The sequence below is a fragment of the Vulpes lagopus genome, chromosome 4 (assembly GCF_018345385.1).
Source record: "Vulpes lagopus strain Blue_001 chromosome 4, ASM1834538v1, whole genome shotgun sequence".
Taxonomy (NCBI): Eukaryota; Metazoa; Chordata; class Mammalia; order Carnivora; family Canidae; genus Vulpes; species Vulpes lagopus.
In genome coordinates this window covers 73,934,225-73,956,164 of record NC_054827.1, presented here as the reverse complement: position 1 = coordinate 73,956,164, position 21,940 = coordinate 73,934,225, and the positions used below count along the sequence as shown (strand labels likewise).

The following is a 21,940-nucleotide window of genomic DNA, read 5'->3' as shown; positions in this document are numbered from 1 at the left end:
AGATGTTTAGAAATGCAAGAAAAGCATGGAGGACTGTCTCCAATATTCACACAAATTCTATCGTTTTGGTTTGCAATATGTTAATTATAGTGCCTTTCTCCAAGCATTGTTTCTGTTAATATTTCTTTAATATTGTAAGTTTAATTGAAAGGCAAACAGTATTTCAAATGCTTTAGATATTTAAAAAGCTCCTCATTAATATTCATTGTATTTTGTAAATTATAAGCTCAAGTTATGAGAATCTTAAACCAGTATGTGTTTTACATACTAAACCTTTTTAAGAGGGATTTTATTTTATTTTTTTAAAAGATTTTATTTATTTATTCATGAGAGACACACAGAGAGAGAGAGACAGAGACAGAGAGACAGACAGGCAGAGACAGATAGGCATAGGGAGAAGCAGGCTCCATGCAGGAAGCCCGATGTGGGACTCAATCCCAGGTCTCCAGGATCAGGCCCTAGGCTGAAGGCGGCACCAAACAACTGAGCCACCCAGGCTGCCCCTAAGAGGGATTTTATACACACACACACACACACACACACACACACACACACACACACACGTTTATTTGTTTAGATACCAGAACTACCCTGTGAGGAGCAGAAACTGTCACATACATCTTATGGAAAAGACAAAAAGTAAAATAATACTTCCAAAGATAGTATCAAGATCCCATTAAATCCTGCTACTTCCAAATCTATCCTATATATTTGCCTCCAGTGCAAAGGTCATATAAAATACCATAACCAGCACCTAGCACCCTTCTCTACACTTCCTTATTCTACAAGGCACATTCGGAGAATGTATTCCCTACAGGTTAAATAGTGTTTCTCAATGAGGGGGAATTAGTGGTATCATTTGGCACATTTTTGGTTGTCACAGTTGGGTGTAGAGAGGAGGACAGTGCTACTGGTAGCTAGTGTTTAGGGTGGCTAGGAATGCGCTAGATATCTTACAATGCACAGGACAGGAACCCTCACCCCTCTTCCAACAAAGCTCCAAAATGAAATATTGTGAATAAAATTAATGCCTTACATCAATGAGCTCGTAGTCATTTTTGGCATGTAAGTGTCTCAGTAGATACCAACGTGCAGTTGATACTATAGACTTGGGATACCCAGGCTGATATATCACTCTTTCCAAAAGTCGTCGGGTCTCTCTGAAAAAGATACTTATGTTTAATCCAAAGCATCTAAATTAACATAAGATATTTCATATACTAGTCTCATACAAATTATCTTTCTCTTTCTTTTGCACACATGGTGCTGGTTCCTTCATAAAATTTTTTTAATAGAATAAAGGTAATAAAAAAAGAATAAAGGTAATAATAATGGCTAATATTTACTAAGGGTTTATCATGTGTTGGGTACTATACTAAGCGTTTTATACACATGGTCACATTTAATATTTGCAATCTTAGAAGGCTGGGTTGCTGTTACTATTCTCATTTTGTAAGTAAGTAAATTAAGGTACATTCCAAATAGAAGCGGGGGAAAAATCCTATTTTATGAGCACTTCTGAGTACTCTACCTCTAATCTTTTTGGAAAACAGACTGAAAACAAATCCATAAATATCAAAGATGGTCTACACCAGAGTGAAAAGTGTATATCAGGCTTTTTATTTTTAGTGCATGCTTTAAAGGATATGTACAATATGGGAACCTATGTAATAACAGGCTGATTTACAGCTGTGTTCTAATTTTTTCTTTCCTTATTTACTAACATCTATGACTCCAGAGACTTTCATCCTTACAGAAACAAAACAAATTATGGTTATTTCAAGAAGTGCTAAACAGGAGGATCGTGTGAGTAGTTTGAAGCAGAAGCTAAAGAACTTGTCTTGAAGATGCTTCTACATACAAATCACGTAGTAAGCACAACGGTTTTTTCTTTGAGTGTCAATTTGGACTGATTTTTGGGGGTGATAAAAATTATGTTAAATGCTAACAGATTACAAGGATGTGGAGGTTAAGGCCCTCTAAGTCACCTACACTGAGATTCAGCAGAAAGAGTTTCCTTAAAAAGTATAAATTATAGCCTAAAACATTTATTGGTGAAATCAGCCACAAAAAAAAACTGATCAAAAGTAAATAAATAATAAATAGTGCTGGAATTGCTGATTAGCCATAGGTCTTAATTCCTCCTTCACTTAATTTTGGGATGTTGAAGTGATCTTTGCCACATATTTATATGTATTAAGCTTTATGTCTACAATACCAATCCTGTTCTAGTAATGTATGCTCCTAAATAACTATTAAATTACAGTTGCTCTGTACTATGTGTAATATCCATTAAAGCTAGATATAATGCTCAGAATTTAAAAATATTCTTGCTTGTTTTTTCATCCATATGATCGTTAAGTAATTTTTTTCAAATTTATTTCTAACTCGGTCCCCACCCTTAAAAAAAAGAATCACTAAAATTTTTATATTTTAATCTCCAAAGCTTTGAGTTTTTCTAGATATAAAAACCACATTACTTATAAACATATTTCTGTCTTTTAAATATTCATTACTTTTTTTCATAGCTTAGTACCTTTCAAACTTCAGTCAATCTAGCCTTGAACTTCAGTCTTTTGGATTTTGTTTCTAGAATCCACATTACACTGTTGGTGCATCCTAACACGGTAAACTTCTAAACCCTTCTTCACTTGAAATGCTGTCATGCCCGATCTCTCATATTCTATATCTATGTACCAAATTATCTTTTGTAAAACAAATATAAGACTTTATTTTCTTTTTTATTTGGTTACTAGAAAAGCCTTTCCAAAGTAGTAACAGATATATGAATAACACCAAGTTTATTAAACTAACTCTAAATCTTTGTTTCCCAGAGGAACTGAAAATAAAGAAAAAGAAGCATTTCCAAGAAAAAGAAAGGGGGGGGACAAGAATTCTTCATACCTTGCCCCCATTTTGCGGTTGAATTGTAACAAAGCTTGTAAAAAGACAGCCAATGGACAAAAGCAAAGTTTTAAGGCCTCAGTTGTAGCTTCTTGAACCAAAGATGACCAGTGATCATTGGAATTCTTAGCCTGGAAAAATATAAGACACATATTAAATCGAGGCTTTTGACATGTTTTATCTTAAAAGAATGCAATTCAACTCTCATTTATTAAGTGACTACTTTTCCAAGTCACCATGTAAATGCTACAGGAGCCATGATTCTACAAAATGATTATCTGACTCCTGCCCTTAAAAAGCTACAGAACAGGGCAGACTGGAAAAAAAGGGGAGGTTTCACCCAAATTACCACAAATTTGACAACTATTATTATTATTTATACATTCTCTGAAAAACCATTTATTGTGGAGCTCCTATGAACAAGACAGTGTGGTAAAGCAAGGATGCAAAGATGAACAAAACATGGCCCCTGGCCTAAGGACCTCTTAAATGTACTTTATAGTAATAGCACCAAAGCTGAAAGAATTTCCTAATCAACTTAAGTATCTTTGTCAAAAAGCTTAGTTAAATCAAATAAATAACATTGGGAACAGATTACTATGGCAAAAGCATGAATTAATTCAGGTCTATTTAGGGCAATTTCTTCTAATCATGTAAAACACAGAATGATAGTTTAACTTTTAATTACAGAAGCAACATGCGTATGATAAAAAAAAAAAACCTCAAACACTATCAAAGGATATAAAATGAGAACATCTTTTCTATCATCCCATGAAGACCCCCAGTGCTATTCTCCAAAGTAACTGTCATTAAATTTCTTTTTTGTCCATGAACCACAAGCATGTGCACACAAACACGAAACATTTAGACATATATTCTTAAGAGTATATATCACACATACATATACTCAAATAGAATATCATACACTGTTTGGCAGTTTGCTCCCAAAAGCACACATTAAACATTTATCCTAAAGAGTTTTCCAGACTAGTACTGAAGACTTCTAGATTAATATACCTAAGTTTATATCAAAAAACAGATATCAAATCAAAAATTACTAGAAGTCCTTCCTACAGAATGTAAAATTAAACTGAGAAAATGACTAAAATGTTAAATTTCTGGTACCTTTGTCACAGATGAGTACCTGGGTTAATTCTAACTTTATCAACAGGAAACAAAAATGTATATGCTGTCATAATTCAACTTTCAAATTGTGATCTTTGTTTTTTTTTCCCCCCCAAACTATGACAAATAATCTGCTGGAATCTATGGGTTTACATTACTCTTATTTCCATCAAAAACCCAAATATAAAATCTATGAGGAGGCCACACGAAAACGTGATGAAACAACAGAAACTCAACAGAAAGCATTATCATCTTAAAGAAAAATAAAAGAATCAGTTTTTCATGATCATAATTATAACATGATCTTACCATGCAGACTTTTAAAGCAAGCAGAGCTAGTTTCAACAGACTCGACAGCTTCCCGCTCCAACTGCCCTGTTGGGATGCTACTTGTAGACTCTTTCTATAACACATCTCTGCAGCACCCATCATTCCTTGTGACTGATATACGTGTGCCAGCCACTGAGAAACAAGGAGAAAAGAATAAAAAATATTTTAATTTAGTACATAGTCTGTACTAAACAAATTCAATGCACTTTGATGAAGTTAAAATTTTAATTTAATTATTGGTAAATTTGTATCCCCAAAAACTCAAAATTCATAGGTCAAGAAAGGAGTAGCTATCTTGCCCATTCTACCAGCAATAGCTTACTAGCCACACCCCTTGAAAGTCTTAAAGAGTCTTCCAAGATGGCAAGTTAGGAACAAAATAAAAATGGAATGTAAAAACAAATATACCATGTAAATACTAATCAAAAAGAAGTTTGTGTAGCTGTATTAACCTCCAACAAAGTAGACTTTAAGACAAGAAATACTAAGAGATAAAGGGAGCTGTTTCATAAGCATAAGAATCAATTAACTGGAAGATATAATACTCCTACGTTTGTATTCACTTAATATAGACACAGAATTTATGAAGCAAAAGTTGAGAGAAATAAAAACAAAAAAAAACCCAAATGCAGAATCAAAGTTGGAGGTTTAACACCTATTTCAGCAATGGTAAAAGAAACAGACAAAAAATTCAGTAAGGATATATAAGATTTAAACATAATCAACTTGACTTAAATGATAGATTTAGAAGACAATACTTAGGGCTGTTTAAGATTCTCTCCCTTCCACCCACTCCCCACATTCACTCTTACTCGCATACTCTCTCATAAAACAAAAACAAAAACACCACCAATAAAACAAAACCAAACAAAAAAACAGAAAAAATCCATATGGATCAAAGAAGAAATCCCAATGGAAATCATAAACATTTTCAAATGAATGACAGTGAAAACACTAAATAAAATCTTAGAGGATGCACATATTGGACAAAGAGGGAAAATCTATAAGTTTCTATTTCAAGAAGCTAAGGGGGAAAAAATCTAAATCTAAAGAAAGTAAAAATAACATACAGAAGGAATCAGTGACATGTAAAGAAAGTATAATGAAGAAAATCAAAACAAAAAGCGGGTTCTTTGGGCAGCCCAGGTGGCTCAGCGGTTTAGCGCCACCTTCAGCCCAAGGCGTGATCCTGGAGACCCGGGATACAGTTCTGCGTCAGGCTTCCTGCATGGAGCCTGCTTCTCCCTCTGCCTGTGTGTGTCTCTGCCTCTCTGTGTGTGTGTCTCTCGTGAATAAATAAATAAAATCTTCAAAAAAAAAAAAAAAAAAAGATGGTTCTTTGAAAAGTTAATAAAACTGCTTATTATCAAGAAAAAATTTAGAAAACACAAATTACCAATATAAGAATGAAAAAGGGAAAAGTATACAGATTTCCCAAACATTACAAAGAAGGTATCACGAACAACTTTATGCTGATAAATCTGAAATTAAGATGTGCTGAATAAACTCCCTGTAGTTCAACAAATGTTAAAGAAACAGGAAATCTTAATAGTCCTATGTCCTAAGAAATTTTACCAGTAATAAATAAAAGAACACCTTTTCCATATAGAACATTCTTGGCCTAAATGGCTTCAATGGTGAATTCTTCTAAACGTTAAAGAAATAAATGTCACTCTCACACAAACTCTATCAGAAAATAAAGAAAAGGATAATTAACAACATAGATACCAAAACCTCACACAGACCTGATGAGAATGAAAAGTTATAAGCCATTCTCTCTCATGAATGAAGGTGTTAAAAATTCTTTAAAAAGTCATTAACAAAGTGACTTCAGCAATATATATAAAAAGGATAATATACATCATAACCAAGTAGGATTTCTTCTAAGAATGCAAGGTTAGTGTAGCATTTGAAAATCAATGCTGTCCACCACATTAACAGAATAATTAAAAAAGAGCCATTCTAATAGATGTCCCCCCGAAAGATCTGTTGAAACTGAACATCCATTCATGATAGAAAACAAATTTCTTTTCCCAATATAGAATAGAAGAATACTTCCTTTATCTGATATATATATATATAATCTTCAAAAAACCTACAGCAAACATATTTAATTATGAAATAGTAAATGCTTTCTACATCAGCTTGAGAATAAAATAAGAACATTCACTTATCTACCACTACTTCTATTTAACATTGTATTCAAGGTTCTAAACAGTGCAATATGGCAAGAAAAAAAGTCAATATAGAAATACTGGAAGGAAAACGTAAAACTTTATTATTCAGAAATGACAGAATTGTGTATACAAAAAAACCTAAAATCATTTCGAAAAAAATAAGTGAATTCAGCAAGGTTGCTGGGGGTTAACATATAAATATCAACTACATCTCTAAGTGTATGGAGCTAACATATAAGAAAAAAATATCATTTGTAATAAAACAAAAAATATCAACAATCTACAAATAAACACAAAAATATAAAAGACCTCTACAATGCAAATTGTAAAACATTGCTGAGAGAAATTTAAAACTTAAATAATTTGAGGAAAATACCACATTTATAGAGAAACTCAGTAATATTACTTTATCAATTCTCCCTAAATAAAATTACAGATTCAAGCAATTCCAATCAAGATCCTAGCAGGGCTTTTGTTTGTGGGGGAAGGAGGCAGGGTAATTGACAATTTATGTAACTGCAAAAAATCTAAAATGACTTCAGATACTTGAAGAACAAAAAAAGCCACAAGTCTTAATACTACCTCCACACATCAAAACTAATTATAAAGCTATAGGCAAAAATAAACGGATAAAGGAAAAGAAGAGGGGAGCCCTATAAGACCCACAGATACAGTCATCCGATTTATAACGAAAGCATCACTACAGTTCAATGGGGACAGAATGATCTTTTCAAGGAATGATGCTGGGACAAATGTGATACACATAAGAAAGGAAGGAACCTTGATCTGCAACATAAACAAAAATTAATCCTGGATGGATCATATACCTAACCTGTGAAAGGTAAAACAAACATTTCTAAAGGAAAACAGAAAAGTATCTTCAAGAGCTTAAAGTAAGCAGAGCGTTCTTAAATAGAACATTTCTTTCATCTTTTTTTTTAAATAGAACATTTCAATAAAGCATTTATCATTTAAAAATGGTAAGTTAGACTTCATTAAAATTAAGAACTATACATCAAAAAATATTAACAGAGTGCAAAGCCAAAGTACAACATGATAAAATATGTGCAATACAAATACTCAAAATATGCTTCAATCCAGAAAATATAATGAATAACAAAAATCAATTTAAAAAACAGCCCATGAAAAATAAGACACTTTATAAAGAGGATATTCCAAGGTTCAATAAGAATATGAAATGTGGCTCAACATCATTAGGAAAATTCAAGTTAAAACTACCACAGAATACTATCACCTACCTATCTACTGAAAAGGAAAATATTAACCACATCTAGCAATATTAGCAATTGGAATGCTCAGAATTTGCTGGTGGGAACATCAAATGGATAACCATGTTAGAAGACTGTTTGACATTTGGCTTATTTCCAGGTTTTAGCTATCATGGGTAATGCTGCTATGTCCGTCCTTACAAATGTAAGGGGTTTTCCGGTGGGTGATAAGGGATATGTATGTTTACTGTAGTAGATCGTGTCAAACAATCTTCTAAGATGAAATTTTAAAACTATGACTGCATGAAACTATTAAATGAATCCCACACACATGACACTGATTCAGAGTAACCAGATGCAAAAGAATAGTCTGTTTAAGTGATGTTCAAAAACAGGCGTAAGTCAGAAGTCAGAATAGTGGTTTTCCCTTTTATTTGAAATAGGAGGAAATCAAAAGAGGCATGAGGAGGCAACTAGTTTACTGAAAATGCTCCAAATCTTGGGATAGGTGGCAGCTAAAAAGGTATATACATAAATTAAAAATGTAACGAGTGGTACTTTTAAGATTTTTATACTTTATCCTTTGTGAATTATATCTTAACAGAAATGAAAACAGATGCTATCTCTTAAGACTCTATAATTTATAATTAAAATATATAATTTATATAATTCCTTTATAATTTATCTTTTATAATTCCTTTATAATTTATCTTTTAATTTTTCCCTTTTAGTTTGACAAGGTATTTTTCTTCTTGATGAAGAATATGAAATGATGAGTCTCCATTTGACCTTAAATTATCTTAACTCTCATATGGCAAACTTTAAGGCAGGGGGAAAAAGCACCATCTTTCTTCAATGATCAGAGTAAAAAGCAGGCTTAGCTTGCATAATCCAACTACTTTACGGCATTAGATAATCTTTTTAAGCAGGAACATCAAAAAGTTGTTATAATGAAAGATCAAAATGAAGAACAAATTATAGTAAAATAACCTTCTATAAAATCAGCATCAAAAAGCCCCTTTAATACTCTCTCTGGAGCATAGAGGAAACTACAGTAAACTTAATACAGTAATTACATGTTTTTTTGTGTTTCAACATCAATAAGAATAAAGTACATATGATCATTATGTGTTTGACATTATAGATAACCAGAGTCAGCTAAAAGGACATTCTGCTGATTCAAGCATTCATAACTATTTCAAAAAGCACTAAATACCCATTAAAATCCTGGATATGGGTTACCTATATGGTAGCTAAAGAAAAACCTCATAAATCCTCTCCAAAAGTAGAGTTAACATCATTATGACAAAATGTTTGAAACACTCCTTTAGTTCTCTTACATCAACCCCATGTAAAAGACAGTATTTTCAACACTATTTTAAATTGAGGGAATTCACAACCAACAATTTAAAAAGCTCTGAAGCAGTATAGCAGCAAATTCTAAATTAGTATTAAACTTCCTTAGTTTCCCTAATCACAATACAACATACTTTAAATTTTGAAAATGAAAGCTATATGGTAAGTTTAAAGGTAAGACATAAAATGGAGCATACCCCCTTGCCTTCCTCTAGTATCACTAAGTATTCTAAATCAGGACTCACGTAGGGAAACAGAGAAATTACCTGCCAAGCTGGAACAGAAGTTGAGTTGGACATGACTGTTTTCTGCAGCTCTTCAAGTACAGCATCTGGGAGAGGTTTTTGCGACTCCAGGAGTGGTTTACACTGAACTTGTCTCAAAAGCAAGATAACAGCTGGCTGATCAGGGTTACTTTTTAAATTCTAAAAATTAAACCCCAAATAGATTCTTGAATATTAAGTGGCAATTAAGGTATTCTTCATGTTAGAAGAAAAATATGAATTTAACCTTTTCTTATTAAAAAATAAAGAACTGCAAAAGTAAAATAAATAAAACAATGAACATCTTGAGAATATTAAAATTGATAATACTCCACACTTAAAATTGATAATACTATTATTATAGTTTATAAGACATTTATTTTAGACTTAGTTTGTCTCTTTGACTTGTACTATTCCCAGGTGATATCCTGAAAAACTTAAGTTATGAATGTAAATAGGTGAATTAAACAAATAAAATCAACTGTGAAGACTAACACTATTCCTTATTGGAAGAAATTATGTAAGAAGAGCTATAGTTTTTTTCCCTTTTTCAACCTCTTCACAAAGATATTCATTGGGATGTCCTTCTCTAGACACAGACTTCCTAAACACTGTAAGAGAAAAGACCCACTTGCCCATTTCCCTAAACCATTATTTATACACAAACCCCACACACATCTAGAATTACATATATGCATATGTATGTCCTTCCATACACACATACACACACACACACATTTAGGAAATATATATACACACACACATATACACATATTTGGAAGAAGTTTAAGAAAGTTCTCTAAACAAGTCTTCCACTGTTGTTTTAAACATTTCTTTCTTTATTGCTTGTCCCTTGATAACATACTTCTCTATTGTTTATTAAATCGTAGTCTTAAATGTATGTGATTACTTTCTTCTAAGAGGTTGGAACAAAAAAAATGACAAGAAAAGAATCATAAAAGTATCCCTTATTCTGTTAGAGACAGCACACCAACTGTCAGTTGCTTACTAAACACTCAGAGTAATACTAATCTGTCCTGAATTTAGATGGAATTTCTTAAATAATAGAGAAAATTACTCTGCTCTTCAGAGAATTCAAACACTAAAGGGATCTTCAAAGATCCATTCTTCCTTCTCTATGAAATTCATCTTTAAAAAAAAAAAATTCTAGAAAGAAAATTCAATCTCCCTGGTAAGCTTTTACGAGAAAAGATGCTTTCAAAAAAAGTTATGTTTAAAACTCTCATTATCCATTAAATTATTTCTGATTACGTTTATGAAACTGATTCATTCAATATATATTTATTGAGCCCCTACTAGGTGTTAGGCAAGGCGCTAAAGATTGACATACAGAACCTATAATCCAGGTACGTATAAGGTGTCTACTGAGTAGCTCTAGTCACCCCATTTACATCTCACTGTCTGTGTGGTTCAGAGCTTTGGAAAAATACAGGGATGTTGGTAAATATAGCATTCTGAAGGCATTAACCAGAACTCAAAGGAAAATATGGCCTCTATAATGGTAACCCCCCCACACACAAAGAACTATTAAATCCTTGAGTTCTAGAGTCAGACAAATGTGAGTTCAAATGGTAACACTATCATTTTCTAGCTGGGAACTGTTATGCAAATTACTCTCTCTAAGCCTTAGTTTATTCATTTATAAAAAGAGGATAATAGTAAATATTTATGTCATATATTCTTGGGAAGTTCAAATACAAACTGCTAAATGTACTGACTGGCTTATAGGAAGTAATAAATGTTGGGTGGTGTCATTATTATCATCATCACTATCCTCACCACTACCACCATATGCCCTTTAAATAACGTGCATTCTATTTTTAATGTTATTTTCCAAGTAGGATAAGAATCATCCATAAAACTCAATGCTCAATTATATAATAATACCTTTGTGCAGAGGGCTTCAGCTTCAGATATTCTTCCTGTGTCTATCAGACCAGTGACAGCTTGGGAGAGAGACCACTTTTCAAGACATTGGTTATAATCTTTAAGGAATTCTTTGTCTTTAACTGTTAACAAAAATGTCAAGGTTACTTTCTTCTGCAACTTATAAAGCATTCTCAGAGGAGTAATTAGTTGCTAAGAAGTATTACAATTTGACTTATCATGCATACACAATTTTTAAAGCTTACCCATACTACAGGAATACCATAGACTATCCTAACTAATATGTGCCAGGTTTCTGAAAAGTTTCATGGTAGGAATATTTGTGGTCAAATAACTTAAAACTTTATAGACTCATGATTTACTTTAAAAAATCACTTTATCTACACCAATGCTAAAAATATCTCATTGAAAAAAATATGTACCGCAATATAACTGACATATGATAAATTACACATACCCACATATTCAAACTCTACGCTCAGAAGACTTTTGACATAAGCATACATCTATGAACCGTCACTACCATCAAGATAATGAACATATTCATCATCATAAAGAGGTTCTTCCTATCTCTCTGTAATCACTTCTGTCCTCAACCTACCTCTCCTCTTACTGTCTGACCCCAGGCAACCATAAATTATTTTCAGACATAATGGATGAGTTTGCATTTTCTAAAGTTTCACATAAATGGAATCATGAAGTATAGATTACTTGTCTGGCACAACTATAAACATGGTAAAATACGTTTCCAGATGTAAAGTGACTTTGCATTCCTAGGATAAGCCCCACTTGATTATGATGTATTGTTATCTTTTTTATGTGTTGTTGGATTTGAATTGCTACCGTTTGTTAGGAATTTCTGCATTTGTAGTTCCACAGTGTTCTTGTTAAAGTCTTGCCTGCTTTTGGTGACAGGGTAATGTTGGCCTTGTAAAAGAAGAGTTACACCAACTTTTCTATTTTCTGGAAGGGTTTATATACAACTGGCATTATTTCTTAAATATTTGGTAGAATTCATCAATGAAGCATCTGGTCCTGGAGTTTTCTTTGTGGGTAGATTTTTAACTATAAATTCAGTGTCTTTAATAGATACAAAGCTGTTCAGTTTATTTATTTGTTAAATGAGCTTCGTGTCTTTTGTCCTCTTCACGCAAATTGCCAAATTTAATGGTGTAAACTTGTTCATAAAGTCTTCTTATTAGCCTTTAAATAGCTATAATGACATTTCATTCCTGACACTGACACTGGTTTTGTTGAGTTTTTTCCCCTGATGTCTGGCTAAAGGCTTATCAATTCTATTGATCTTCTCAAAGAACTAGTTTTCACTTCTGTTGATCTTCTGTTTTCTCTTTCACTGATACTATTTATTCTTTTCTTCTGCTTACTTTGAGTTTAATTTCCTCTTCCTTTTTCTAGTTCTTAAGGAGAAGCTGAGATCATTTATTTGAAGGCTTTCTTATTTTCTAACGTAGATATTTGATGCTAGAAATTTCCCTGTAAGCAGTGCTTTAATAGCACTGTAGAACTTTGAAATATTTTTTCCTCTTCATTCAATTCAAAATATTATCTAACTTCCCTTATGGTTTATTCTTTGAACTGGTTTATTTATGTTATTTAGTTTCTAAAATTTGAAAATATTCCAGGTATTTTTCTGTTACTGGTTTTTAACTTAATTCCATTGTATTAAGACAAAATGCTTTATACATGATTTGAAGTCTTTTCAATTTATTTAAAACTTTTCATGGCCCATGAGGTATGTGCGTAGATTTTCTGTGTGCACTTGACAATGCTGTTATCAGAAGTATTCCATAAATGCCAACTAGGTCAATTCAGTCGATAGTGTTGTTCAAGTCTTTTTATATCTTTACTGATTTTTTTGTTCAATTGTTTTGTCAATTATCAAAAGAAGAGTACTGAATCTCTAACTATATAATTGTGGATTTGCCTAATCCTCCTTTCAGTTCAGTAAGTTTCTGCTTCATACATTTTTCCACAAGTTTCTTTTATCCCACAAATTCTATGTGAAATACAAGGCAGGTTTTCTGTATTTTGAAGCTCTGTTACTCCGTGCTTAAATGCTTAGCACTGTTATGTCCTCTCAACGAATTGACTCCATTATGAAATGACCTCCCTTATTATTGGCAATATCCTTTGCTCTGAAATCCAATTTGTCTGAAATTAGTATTGCCATTCCAACTGTCTTTTGATTAGTGTTGGCATGGTATATCTTTTTCCATCTTTTTACTTTTTAGGCTATTTTTGTCTTCAGAGTTAAATAAAAATTTCTATCTCATCTGTGTTTCAAGCAGTAAATAGTTGTTTTCTATTTGTTTTATTTAAGTCTTTGTTCCCTTTTCCTCTTCTTTGAATTATTTTTTTAATCTCCTTTTATCTACTTTGGTGGCTTATTACCTTTAACACTACTTAGTACCTACTTTCAATTTTAAAATATTCACCTTTAACCTGTCATTGTCTACCTTTAAGTAATATTATTATATCACTTCACTTACAATATAAAAATTTTACAAAAGAATATTTCCATTTCCCCTCCTGTTCTTTGTGCTATTGTGGTAGGGGGCTCTTTAAACAGTCAATTACAGTTTAAAGAGATTTCTAGTGTGTCATCTGTGGATCTGTTTCTATTGACTGATTCATCTGATTATGTGTGTTATTTTTCTACCTCTCGGCATGCCTATTAAGTTTTAACTAGATACCAGACAGACATTGTGAATTTTATCTTGCTGAATATTTCTATATTCCTATAATGTTCTTGAGCTTTGTTCTATATGCAGTTAAGTCTCTTGAAAATGATTTCACCTTTTCAAGGCTTGTTTTTAAGCTTTGTCAGAGGAGATCATTCATCCTTTAGTATAGAGCTAATTATGCTCACTACCTTTTGGCAGTATCCTTCTGAATACTTCACCCTGAATTCACCACGTGTAAATGCTTTTCTAAACTTACGTGAAGCAGAAACAGCAGATAACAGTGCCAAGTACAAATCCATTCTCTTTGGCTGAGTGTTGTTCACTAGAGCCAGTTTATCATCAGCATGACAGGCTGCCATTAGCCCAGCCCAGACAGCAGGATCACCTAAACATAGGAAGTATAGTCAGAGGCTTGTTAATATCAATATATCAGGGGAAAACTATAAAAAATGAGACTAAGAGTTTATAAATACCAAAAATTAAATTAAAAATAAAATAAATTGTATCTCCAGAAAAAATCCACCTTCTTAAAGAAACTAATTTACACTTATTTTCAGAAGACACATTACTATATTCATCCTTTAAGATTTGCCTTTTTTTCAAAATATAGCAGAGGATAAGAAATATCCTATTAAGCTCTTCCATGGGTGGTTAGCTCAGTTGTCTAGGGTATTGTGCTACTGTAGAAAAGTCAATTATGTTCATTTTCATCGGACACAAAGGACAAGTCTCAAAGAGACACTTATGGTCATCATTCAAACCCTGTATTAAAGGTTCAATCAAAGGAAAAGCAAGATAATACTATTTCTCAGTTCTTAAGAAAAGTTTGAGCCAAAGAAAAAGCTCAAGACAACTCCATTTACTTATGTTCTAACAGCCAAGGATGAAAGTTATTTAATCATTCCAAGTGAAGCAATTCTATGATTATATATCCCTTCACTGATTTGATTTTTCCTTCTTTCCTTCACACCTTGACAGCAGCTACAGGGGCAGGGGGAAGCAGTGGACTGAGGTAGTTGTGAAAAGAAGGTAGGAAAGAATTTAGAACTTCGAAGAATTATTTTTTGGTCTTTTGTAAGTCATATTTTACAGGATAATACCTGCATGGTTAATATCTTAGTCCTGCTACCCTTAAAAAAACAAATAATTTTGGGGTCCCTGGATGGCTCAGTAAGTGGACCATGCAACTCTTGATCTCAGGGTTGGGAGTTTGAGCCCCACATTGGGGCAGAGATTACTTAAAAATAAAATCTTCAAACAAACAAAGACAATTTTAATATCCCACAGGGGTGCTAGTCAACAATATAGTCATTTAAGCAAACATATTAGCTTGACTTTTATATTTTTTCTTATCCAACTGCTCCCTCCGATATATATTCCCTATCAAATGTCTGAAATGCATACCTACCTCACTTATACAGAATCAGTATTACTGCTAATAGTACAGAAATCATAGAAACATTAGGCAGATAAAAAATTTTTACAAAAAAATTAAATGCATATCTCTATATTATAAAATAATTCCTGCTCAAGGCAATGACTACCTTATTTTCAATAAGGTAATAAAGTATCTTTATGCAAATATTCCTTTCAGCCTGCTTCAAGAAATCTCTCTTAATAATAATCAAATAATATGCAGAAGTTTAAAATATTTTCTTAAAATTCCCTTGTTTATTTTAGAAAATACAAACCTTGTACCTGTAAGTCACAAACACATAACCAAAAGAATCTGAATTAATGAAATGGATTATATTATACTCACCTGGAGAAAGAAGAGCTGCTTTCTGAATGGTCTTTAGTGCAAGGTTTTTTTCAGTTTCTGCTGAACTGCTTCCCATGGCTAACTGATTTACTGCAGTGTACAGTAATGCCTTCTGCGTAAGAGAAAAAGAAGAGAGTTAACCACTTATCTTTATAGCTCCATGACTTTCAAATTGACTAAAAATAGTACTATATCAGGTATGATGTGACATCTTAAACCTAGGAAGAAAAATTATTTTACGTGTCACAAAAAATATTACTTAACAAGTAGGACATTTCCTTGATACTGGAAAAAACTAACCTTTCCATGATTTGAATCCAAAATATGAGCCACATTTCCTGCTATAGCACCTGCCTATAATAGAAAATAATTATTTAGATGAATGCATAAACTTATACAACAATTAACAATGATAAAAATCTTTCCATTAAGTCATTTGAAAAGTTCAGTTTTATCACATTCACAACTTTTAAACTCCTGAAAGTATCAACTGATCACTGCTTTAAGAGACACATTTAGTATTTTTTTTGAAGTTCAGTGTTTTTATAAAAAATCTTTTCTACTATGATAATTTCAACTCTGCTTCTTTAAACTACTTATTAATGGTGCAAAAGTTACACAATTTTACACAAAACACAAGTAAATATTTTCTAACAATGTAAAAGACTGGAAGAAAGACTGGAGGAGAAACAGAATCCCAAAACTTACTTTAATATGGTTTTACTCCATGAAAATCTAATATTTTAAAAATTTCTGTTAGTTCTTAGTAAAATGAATACCCAAAGTTCAGAGCACCCTGAAGCTAATCACTGCTTCAATAATCAACTCAAAACTAAAAACGAGAAAAATATACACATCATAGTTTTTGTAAAACGAATTATGAAATCCTTAATTTTAAATTCAGTTAGACATTTTATCTGGAAAAGAAAGTGAATTATGAGAATGATTTCATCTTAATTCAAAAGTATACTGTTCTAATTTTATATTGAAATTGTATCAAAATGTTTTGCATATTATATTTAGCATATAAAGAATGCTAAAAATAATCTTTCAAAATATGTCAATATAAAACAAATAGAAGATGGATTAAAAGCGAAACAGAAAACAGCAGAGTAGAAGGAGGATTCAGGAGTTAAATCTGGGATGAGTCATCACCACAAATACTAACGGTGATTTTGCACAAGTTATTTATTCTCTATGTCTGAAATGTCCTCTATAAAATGGACATTAATTGTAGCTATTTCATGTGGTTGTTGGGATTAAATGACAAAATATATAGAATAGTTGGCACATAATAAGTACTTCATTCTAGTAGCTAATAATGATGCTCTTCTAGGTTCTTTGAATTACCATGTGCAAAATCCATTAGGAATAACAAAATCAGACTCACACAGACTTCAGACAGTGGAATTATTAGATGTAGTTAAGTGTTCAAAACATATTAGCTTCCTAAATGGCAACATTATAAACATACCTAACCACATAGCCATTAACATAATCTGTAAGTATTTAAAAAATGTCCACCTACTCCTTTGTAACTTTCATAATGCCCAAAACAGTACAATAATACATGAAAGAAACTCAATGTACTAAATAAAATGACTAATGGAAAATATGGTTAAGTAACAGAACTCATTTGCTGTATTAATTATTTCTCAGAATGATAATGCTAATACTACATTAAAAGTTATTTTATCTTTTTTTCAGAATTTAGAACATTACTCACCTTTGCACTTTGGTGAGTATACTGAGCAACTACTCGGGACAACAGAGACCAAAGAGCAGGATCAGCTGGGTTACTATAAAGATCATCAAAGTAAAAAGCTTAGAGATGGGAGTCACTTTAAACCACGGAAAGTAAAAGCAACCAACATTTTATTTAGTACTTAAGTTCAAAATCTTGTAGATGCCTAAAACAAGTTCATATGAATTGTCTATGTGTGAATGAAAGTGTCTTAATTTTCAGAAAACATATCTTCCCTATATACCAAGAGTCCTTATGAAAATAAGAAGGAAAAATCAGCAATATGAGGATTACAAAGCCATGACATCTAATTAAGAAAAGCTAAGGAAATTTAATATGCTGTGTTCAAGGAAAACACAGAAATGAAAATTGTGAACAGAAAATAAGCAACATTTAGAACACTTTACTGCTGCGGTGCCTGAATGGCTCAGCAGGTTAAAAGTTTTATTGGTTGGTGATCTCAGGGCCAGGGACCAAGGCCAGCATGGGGATCCATACTCAGCACAGAGTCTGCTTGAGTTTCTCTCCCTCTGACATTCCCCCTACTCACACACATACATGCGCTCTCTCACTAAAATAAGTAAATGTTAAAAAAAAAGAAAGAGACAGAACACTTCTTTGCTGAAAATAAAACAACCACTACTGCTAGTAATATACTCTAAATTTGGAAGACACTAGTGAATGTTTAAGGGGTCAAAAAATTCCTAAAACCATCAAGCTGAATAGTATCAAATAAACGAACAATATTACAAACTTGACCATAAGTAAGGACTTTTGTATTAAAATGAGGTTCAGGCCTTAATTTATTGAATAAGTGCAAAATTTCTGTTCTCTTATCTCCTTATCAACTGAATTAAAAAAAAATCTTTATAGATGAAATGATATGTATAGTCAGTTACCTGGTCCTAAGGGCAATTTCATAAAACCACATTCTGGTTTACAAAAACAAAAAATAAGCCTCACTCATTTTATATTCTTAATGAGGTCCAAATGTCAAAGATAAGCTCAAGTATAATTATTCCAAGTTCAGGAGCACAAGAACTTACCTATGGACAGCTTTAGATGCTTGTCTCCTCACTGCCACACTGCGGCCTTGCAGTGCATAAATCGCTGAAGTAAGAAGGCACTTTTGATAATCACTGTCTTTCTGTTTGACGTGCTTCAGTAATTCATTAAGTGCTGCTTTTGACAATGTAGCATCCTGCATTGTCAATCCTAGAGCACACAGGGCTTGAAGGCTTTCTATGGTTGGTTCCTTTAAGATAGAGCTGTAAATATTTTTAATTGTCTATTAGCCATAATACAGTAGTCTGCAACTATTAAAATATATTTAATATTTAGTAAAAAGGCAATTTACTTAAAGATTCACCAAACTAAGCCCAGCTTTAAGATAAATATGAAACAGATTCCTTGGTTTCTAGGCACAGCAATTTCCTAAATGTAAAGCAGTTAAAAATACCAAGGGCTTTTCTTTTCTGTTCATTATATCTAAGTTCTAGAAACAAGTATATATTTTGGTTGGGGGTCTGGGTTTTAGAAAAATAATACCATATAAATAACCAAAGATATCATGGGCTATTATTTTACTAATTTATTCCAAAAATATAGACATAGTTACAAGTTATACTGGTATATTTTTTAAAGCTTTAATTTTAAATGAACTTTATTTTATCAGGTTAATTTGAAAATTAATGAGGGAAAAATCTCCTTGGGGACCAAAAAATATAAGCCAGTTAGAACTCTGTCCATTAAAATTTTAAGATCCTACTAGATCAGGTGATCAATCACTCTTTTAAAAAAATAAATAATACACACAGAATACAGGATGGTTTTGAAGGACTGGATGGATCCAGAGCTAAGAATTAAGCCATGATCTCTACCTCCACCTATGACTGTTAGTTCACAAGTGAGTCAGTCTAATCCCTTCTGTTCTCCAAAAAGTTCCTACAACATTAAAAACTTCATTTTACATTGTTCCAGTTTTTAATCCAATGTTTAAGCATCTTAAGCAATGTTAAGTGTTAATGTCAACTGTACATACCATTTAAATAGCAATGTCTTGGCTACATCCATTTTTCCTTGTTTATACTCTGTTATCGCCAGAGCTGTCAAGATATGGGCTTTGTCCTGCTCTGATTCAACAATAGACAAGGCTCTCTCATAGGCTATTATACAGAGTTTGAAACAAAAACAAAAGAATATAAACATAATACTGATTGACAAACAGTGAAATTTCTCCCTTTCTAATCCTATTTTTTTTTAAGTCGTAACTAAAATTATATCTTGTTTGCTTATTTTCAAGTGGCTGGAAAAAAAAATTTTAAATAATCTAACTTGGTTTAGCTGTTCCAAGGTGATCCTGGGGATATCGTTAGGATTACTGAGACATTCCCTAACGTCCATCTTCAGAATCTATAGGGAAGCCTTTAAGGGATGTGAAGGCCTGCAGATACGGAGATATCACGACAATTTCCATGTGCCTACCAGTAATGCCATCAAGTTGTAGATACAATAAACTGCACACACATAGGTTGGGCCTACCTACATATATGAAATGTACTCAATGAGCATTTCTGAAGAAAATGAAACACACTATTGCCAACAATGGTCAAGGTCTTCATTTATCACAAGTTTACATTTAAGCAAAGACCTGCTTTCAAATACTAAGTCTACCTTCAGTGATCTTGGGCCTCGGTTTCCTTATCTAAATAATTAGGATAATATTCAGCTCATAATACTCTTATAGGGACTATTCACATAGCACTGTACTAAAGGAGGGAACAGACAAAAAGTACCTAACACCATTCCTGAATCCTAGATGGATTTTAATAAACATTGCAACCCCTATTCTCAATTCAGTGTTCCATTTTTCTGGATGTAATCCTGTTGTGATTCAATTCCACTCAGCTCTGGAAAAGTAAGATATGTCCTTTAGCTTCAAGCAACATACTCACCTTTGCTGCTTTCTTTATATAGGCCTTTCATAAATAAAGCCAGTGCAAAACCTATGATGTCTTCTAACTCCTCAAGGGGTGTTGACTTAAAAGCCTGAATGGCTTTATCATATTCACCAATGGAACTAAGAAGCAAAACATAACTTACTTTTAATATTAAACTTAATTTTGGCTTATATCATAAGAATACAGAAAGATTATACACGAAGGTTCTTTCAATACCTTCATATACTTTGTCTATCAGTGTAAAAGCTATAGAAAAGACCTATTAAAACAGAAGACAGATCATTCATTTCAAATAAGATGTACTGGGGCAATTTAACTTCACATTTTGTTTTTTATAATTGTGAAAATGATTAGTTCTGCTAAAATTACAAAGTGTCTTTCTTATTAACAAACTTGAGGGCAGCCCCTGTGGCGCAGCGATTTGGCGCCTCCTGCAGCCTGTGCTGCAGCCTCCAGGTGTGATCCTGGAGACCCGGGATCGAGTCCCACATTGGGTTTCTTGCATGGAGCCTGTTTCTCCCTCTGCCTGTGTCTCTGCCTTTCTCTCTCTCTCTCTCTCTCTCTCTCTCTCTGAATAAATAAAAAAATCTTTAAAAAAAATTAAAAAAAAAACTTGAACTAAAATCCCAAAGTATAAAAATAAAGTTGACTTTTTTTTTTAAGATTTTATGTATTTATTCATGAGAGACACAGAGAGAAAGAGAGAGAGAGAGAGAGAGGCAGAGACACAGGCAGAGGGAGAAGCAGGCTCCATGCAGGGAGCCCAACGTGGGACTCAATCCCAGGTCTCCAGGATCAGGCCCTGGGCCAAGGTGGCACTAAACCACTGATCCACCCAGGCTGTCCTGAAGTTGATTATTATACAGAATTCTTTAAGCTTAAAATATTGGTTAAATATTACCCTAAGAGTATGGTTCTAGCATCTCTGACAAGCTTAACAAATCATAAAATACCTGGTCAAAATAAAACCTAGCCTTTGTGTAAATTGTTTACCTGCACATTCTTTTTTTTTTTTTTCTTGGAGAGCATAAAGATAAACTCGATTCCACAGACAAAACTATAAATTACCTTTTCTGTATTTAATAGGAAGAAAAGTAAAATTTGTTACATATGATATTAAAACAATACTTTTTTTTAAAAAGTTTACTTTTTTTTTTTGTAGAAAGTGCAAGACACATGAGCAGTAGGGTCAGATGGAGAGACAGGGAAGCAGAGGGATGGAGAGAACTTGAGCAAGCTCCTTGCTCACTGGAGAGCCCCATGCCAGGCTTAATCTCAGGACCCTGAGATCATGACCTGAGCCAAAATCAAGAGTCAGACACTTAACTGACTGTGCCCCCAGGTGCTCCCAGAGTACAATACTCCTTAATAACAAAAAATAATTGTTTTGCTTATTTAAAAATGAAGAGAAGCTGCCATCACTTGGAAAGGATGCACTATATCTTTGAGATTTTTATTTATGGTATCCATCACTATA

General features: G+C 32.8%; 1 protein-coding gene across 5 annotated transcripts in view; it reads right to left on the bottom strand.

The window, feature by feature from the left end:
• TTC37 (tetratricopeptide repeat domain 37) overlaps window positions 1-21,940 on the bottom strand; it is an 81,058-nt gene that overhangs the window by 5,101 nt on the left and 54,017 nt on the right. For all 5 annotated transcript variants that reach the window (XM_041752414.1, XM_041752415.1, XM_041752416.1 and 2 more), the window contains 12 exons: window positions 20,458-20,582; window positions 19,545-19,668; window positions 18,550-18,771; window positions 17,486-17,558; window positions 16,060-16,113; window positions 15,760-15,871; window positions 14,254-14,382; window positions 11,293-11,414; window positions 9,388-9,546; window positions 4,339-4,491; window positions 2,905-3,035; window positions 1,037-1,160 (listed from right to left, as the gene is read on the bottom strand). In XM_041752414.1, coding sequence (XP_041608348.1) covers window positions 1,037-1,160; window positions 2,905-3,035; window positions 4,339-4,491; window positions 9,388-9,546; window positions 11,293-11,414; window positions 14,254-14,382; window positions 15,760-15,871; window positions 16,060-16,113; window positions 17,486-17,558; window positions 18,550-18,771; window positions 19,545-19,668; window positions 20,458-20,582 — 1,528 coding nt within the window. The remainder of the gene's footprint in view (window positions 1-1,036; window positions 1,161-2,904; window positions 3,036-4,338; window positions 4,492-9,387; window positions 9,547-11,292; window positions 11,415-14,253; window positions 14,383-15,759; window positions 15,872-16,059; window positions 16,114-17,485; window positions 17,559-18,549; window positions 18,772-19,544; window positions 19,669-20,457; window positions 20,583-21,940) is intronic.